Genomic DNA, 5,764 nt, shown 5'->3' with positions numbered 1-5,764 from the left:
ATTCTACAATTATAAAACTTAATTATCTGATTTATATCCATACTTTCAGTATTCAATTTGTATCCGTATCCATTTAAAATAAATATCGATATAAATTTTTTGCATTCAATTAATATTCTATATATATTAATCGAACAAAATAAATATAAATATAAATATAAATATGTTATCCATAACAGATTGGATTTTCAGCCTTACTTATGTTTTTAGATTCGGAATTAGACTACGGCCAAAATTTGCTTGTTACAGCAAGGTATCTTTTACAGGCTCCATCGTAGCTGTCCATGTCAAAATCAACGGCACACGACCCGTCTCTCGTTTCCGACTCAAATCAGTGTACGTGTCATATTTTCATTTGCTGGAAGAGAAAATTCCATGTCATAATGGAAAATATCAATCCGATGGGCGGGGGAAGGTAGGAAGGATGGTCGCGGAAAAGCTCCGGGCACCTTCGGTGAATTTCACCTCTTTCTTGCCGTCTTATACCATCAGAGGGGGCCATTTCGGGCTTTGACCTCGCACCGAAGCCAACCTATTGGGCCTGTTCGGCGGTTCTCGTCTTCTGATCCAGGTCTCGATTCTCGTCCCATTTCTTCGATCCTTTTACGCAAGTTTTCGAGATTCTTTAAAGCTTCAGATGGTTCTTAGTTTAGATAGAAACCCTAGTTTTTTTTTTTCCCTTTTATGAAATTTTTGGGTTTCCTGAAGACGTTTTCTTTCAATTTCTTGGATCTTTTTCATGAAATTGACCCAGGATAATTGGTGATTCTCTCGTATTCTTTAATTCGGCCCAGATCGGTTTGTTAATAATTCGGATCTGGATATGCTTGTTTCGTTCCTCCGTCTTGGTGATTTATCTTGTTAGATCCGCAAGCTGAAGAGAGGGTATCGACTATGATATTAGGGTTTCAATGGGTGATATCTGCTGATTTAGGGTTATTGTTTGAAGTTTCAGTCTTCAAGAAATATGCCTTTCTTTTGATCTCCATCTTCCCGCATTTTTATCAAAAGTATTTTTTTTTTTTTAATATTGGCTAGGATATGTAATTTTTCTTTGGAACAAGTTTCTTTACTTTTATAATCCTTGTGATATTATCTTGTTCAACTTGGTCCTGAATGGGTTCTTATGCTGATGTATTGGTTTCTATGTTTTCACAGTGTATCAATAGTTAGGATTCGAATATGGCCAGTGGATTTGGGGAATCGTCGAGCAGGGAGCCCCAGAACTCTTCTTTTTCTGGAAGCAATAGCAGCAGCAATGATGCGGGCAGCTTCGATTGCAACATCTGCTTTGAGTTGGCTCAAGACCCGGTCGTGACTCTCTGCGGTCACCTATTCTGCTGGCCCTGCCTTTACAAATGGCTCCATGTTCATGCCCATTCTCAAGAATGCCCTGTGTGCAAAGCCATCATTGAAGAGGAAAAGCTAGTCCCTCTCTATGGACGAGGAAAAAACCCGACCGACCCACGATCTAAGTCGGTCCCTGGTGTCAACATTCCTAACCGTCCTGCCGGGCAAAGGCCTTCGACAGCCCCACCACCTGACCCGAGCAATTTCCCTCACTCTAACCCATGGTTTATGGGCGGGACTCCAGTGGCAAGCACGAGGCTTGGGAATTACACATTCTCTGCCGCAATCGGTGGTCTGTTCCCGTTGCTGAGCTTTCAAGTTCATGGATTCCCGGATGCAACTGCTTATGGGCCTGCAGCTGGTTTCCCGTATGGGTATGCAAATTCATTTCATGGAGGGCATGCCGCCCACGGGATTCCTCGACATGTGTCTCATGGACAGCAGGCTGATGTCTATCTGAAGGCGCTGTTGTTTCTGGTTGGTGCTCTTGTAGTTGCTAGTCTTGTTTGGTTTTAGACAGCTGTAATAAGTACATGATAGTTTTGCTAATATGCATGAAAGTATTACATGTGTTATTTGAATTCTGTGTGCCTTTAATGTACTACCATTTCAACCATGTGGTTGTAAACTGCAATATCAATTGGTGGTTTATCTCTACATGAATTTGTTCATAGGATGTTTTGTGCTATCATATTATTACATGTTCCTGGTGGCTTATCCGTTGTATAATAATAAATCTGCTGAAACACTTTGTTATGCATTCTTTATCTGAGGGCTTCTTTGAAGAAAGAAAGAAAATGTACTGATACTATGCTGCAAGTCTTTCGCTCTTGGCTGATCATGGGTTGCATTACCTAGAAAAGTTGTAATTTTTTTTTGTGTGTCTGATATGCTTTAAAGTTTGGTTTTTGCCATAGCATATTGCTAGGCGAGGGTGGTTGTATGTGCAAGTGAAACACACAAATAGGGAAAAAGAGAGTATAGAAGGAAACTAAAAGAATAAATGAGATACCTTTGATTTTGAGAAGATAAAGATCGCTAGTTGGTTATATGTTTAAAGTGTTTCCATGCTATATGATCATTCATTCTAAGGGCATTTAAGAGGTGAAATTTGATTTGTGTTATTGGCATAGTTTCTGTGAGACAATAATAGTACCTATAACCACCAAATTTTACCCCGATGCTAGTGGTTTGGCTATAGATATCTCTTCCCATTCATTTCTATTGCAAATTACATTACATCTTGTCATTGTCAACTTTCCAAAATCTTTTGTTAATACTTCCATTTGTGTTATCTTTAGTCTTCCCTCGATTTTAATGGTTGATTCAAATTTGATGCACTTATCTTATTTGGGACTGCTATATAGGCTATCTAAATCATACCTTAATTAAATCATAGTAAGCACATTATAGCCCTTACATTAACCTGTTATCTCCTTTCCTCAATATATGTTTGCTCGGGACTAAATTCTCTGCTATGGGTTGTTTGATTGTTTGTGTTTTTGTTGTTTGCAATTAAAGTTGCAATGTAGCTACAAATGCAGCATTTCAGGTTCTTTTGTTTTATGTTTTGTTTTCCTACAACTGTAGTTGTAGGTTAGGGCTTAAGGGGCAATAAGATTTCAAAAAATTGGACTGTTTAAATAACATAAAATAGTACTTGTTTTTTGGCCACTCGATGCATGGGCGCAGGGTCTTCAAATTATATGACTTTTGGTGTGTAAGCAATGTACAGGTAGATCACGCCCACCGTCTTAGATCACCGATGTGGGACTCTTGTTGTCCAATCTAAACTTGATTGGATTTGAGTGGAGATCCACTCGAGTGTAGCCAAGCCAATCTCTCTCTCTTCTTGATTCACTTGGTCACTTGTTCCCTACTTTTAATTCTATAAAAGAGTTGGGTGGGCCTCGACTCTGTTATGTTGCATTCCTTACTATCAAAGAGTTATTTTTCCCCTAATGTGGTAGTAAAATGAGTATGTGTGTGTCAAATGATGCATGCATCAGGATTTTGAACTGGGAAAGAAGAGTTTATATTTAACAGATGTAGGATAGAGTTTTAAAGAAATATTGACATGTGCATTGTGGGGTTAGGATTAGAGATGACTGCCACTAGGAGGTGTGGAAGATGTAGAGGGCTAAAGGAGAGTTCTAAAGCAGTTTTGATGGAAGCCATGGAAAGATACATAGGACTTGACCAGTACGAAGGGTAGAAGGGAGGGCTTAAGCAGGCCTTTCAGAAGTCAAGAATGGATATGAAGAAGCTTGGCATCATTGTGGAGGTGTAGGACAAGAAATTCTAAATTTAGACAATATAGGTGAGTCTTCTATGTTAAATGGCAACGGGAGGTATCTTATCTATCCCTTTACACAAATCATTGAACTGGTTGAATTGAGCAATAGGATACATTAGAGAGAATGATTATGCTTCAAAGCCTTATGAAATACATTAGGATCCTATCTGAAGAAGTTTATGGTTGGATAAAAGGGCTACATTGTCTCTACTCATTTGTTTTTGACTGTTGTGATGGATTCTCACAATTTTCAGCTGAATTTTCCCCAAGCTATTAGATGAACGTGATATATCTCATGTTTGGAAGAGTGTGTACAAAAATTATCTTCCTAATTGAAAAGCAAGCATGGATCATTGCTCATACCTCTTGAGACTTGGTGATTGATATACATTACTGTTTTCTCTTTTTTCTCATTTGGTGTTAATGGAAAACAAACTAAGCAAGTGCACTGTGAAAGTTTGTCCTCTTAATCTCTTGTACTGTTTTCTTGGTGAATCTTTACTAGGAACTGAATCGTATACGTAAATACAAAATGTTAGATGGAAGATACCATCAGTTGCATATGATTGGATGTTAACAAGGTTGGCCCCTAAAACTGTATCCAGTGCTCGTATTTTTTCAATGAATTAGTGGCTGTGTGATGCTACCTGATTTAGCTTTGTGAAAGACTTAATAACCGGGCTTCCCCGTAGAAAATTTAAAACTTTTTTCAGTGATATCATCGTGTCTTTCAGATCAAATTGGAGGGTTTTTCACTTTCTCAAAAGAATAAGGGGGACTGGAGGCTTTCTGGTAACTAATGATGCATCATTTTGTGTATCATCCAACATACTGTTTGTCCTGGGAGAAACTTTAATTGTGATCTTTGAATAACCATTCATTTAGGTGTGGTAATATCTGGGTTTTCGGGTGCTATTCTTCTGGTAATTTTGCATCGCCATTGGAAGGAACTTTAAATTTGGAAGATTAAAGATGATTCTTCTAGTAAACATGCACCTTTTTTGGAATTTTAAGATTGGGAAGATTAAACGTGATTCTGGAAATAGATTGACAACAAAGCACGGCAAGGTGGTGTCACTTGAAACTTGTGAGAGTTCATTTCGGTTGTTTTGATCCAGGATACAAATTTGGAACTTACTTTTGGAAGATCTTGTGGGAATGCTGGTTCTTTTTGAACTATCTTAAACTAACTCTATGCAATTCTTCATATAATTCTGTTTCTTCTAAAGGGTCTGACAGCGGACAGGTGACATTAGATCTGGTCCACACTGGGGATCATGGAGGCAAGTTAATGGTGTCTATGCAGTGACTTTTGATAACATGACTAGTTACTCAATGGTCTATTTTGCATATGAACCCAACTTGTTATCACGTAAATTTTCCTTGAATTCCATATTGGCTGTGCATTGAAATGGTAGATCTATGCTGTTTTAAGTGAATGTTCTCTCTTTTTGGTTTTCCCCTTCCTATACATCAAGGGCAAGACAGAGGTGGGTCTTGGCGCAATAGTTATTTTATCAGAACCTGGGTGTCATGGGTTGAAAAAGTAGAAATAGCCTTTCACCGGGTAAGGCTGCATCTATCTAACTCTCCCTAGATCTTGTAAGAGTCTCGTGCACTGGACTGCCCTCATACATCAGGGGCATGGCACCAATCAGTCTGCAGTAGAGTTTCTGAAAAAGTGATCAAGAGCTGTGTCAACTTACCTGATTCCACAAAAAGTTTTATAAGAACTACAAGAAGTCCTAGAGATTGCTTTGTTGGTAGTTGTATGGCCTATGGAGGAATCTGAAGCTCCTCGTTGTATTTTTTGTGTGTGGAATCCAGTTTTGGGAAACCTATCTTCCCAAGCAATAAATTTCAGACCCCATCTCACCTTTTCCTTTCTGTCCGACTGACTTGGAATTTAACTATACCATATGCATTGTTTCTTGCTTCCTTGTTGATTTGTCATTCTGACAATTGTGCTCCCACTATCCAGATTTTGTTTTTGCAACAAATCAAGTTCCAGCATTGCGATGTCCTTCATTCCACTTTAATCTTCAATTCATACGACTGTTAACCCAGGCAATCTTCGCGATTCATCCTCCATCTCCACCCAAGCACCTGAAAACTCTC

The 5,764-nt window shown here is 38.7% G+C and overlaps 1 protein-coding gene across 1 annotated transcript; it reads left to right on the top strand.

Moving 5' to 3' along the window:
• Positions 1 to 429: 429 nt before the first annotated feature.
• On the top strand, positions 430 to 2,007 carry LOC103712294 (uncharacterized). Its single transcript, XM_039115723.3, has 2 exons — positions 430 to 571; positions 1,159 to 2,007. The coding sequence occupies exon 2, from the start codon at positions 1,183 to 1,185 to the stop codon at positions 1,864 to 1,866; it is 684 nt and encodes a 227-aa protein (XP_038971651.3). The 5' UTR covers positions 430 to 571; positions 1,159 to 1,182; the 3' UTR covers positions 1,867 to 2,007.
• The last annotated feature ends 3,757 nt before the right edge of the window (positions 2,008 to 5,764 follow it).

Source organism: Phoenix dactylifera, chromosome 9 (assembly GCF_051530095.1).
Source record: "Phoenix dactylifera cultivar Ajwa chromosome 9, Ajwa_hap1_PhDact_Kaust_v1.1, whole genome shotgun sequence".
Classification (NCBI taxonomy): Eukaryota; Viridiplantae; Streptophyta; class Magnoliopsida; order Arecales; family Arecaceae; genus Phoenix; species Phoenix dactylifera.
This window is presented reverse-complemented; position numbering and strand designations above follow the sequence as displayed.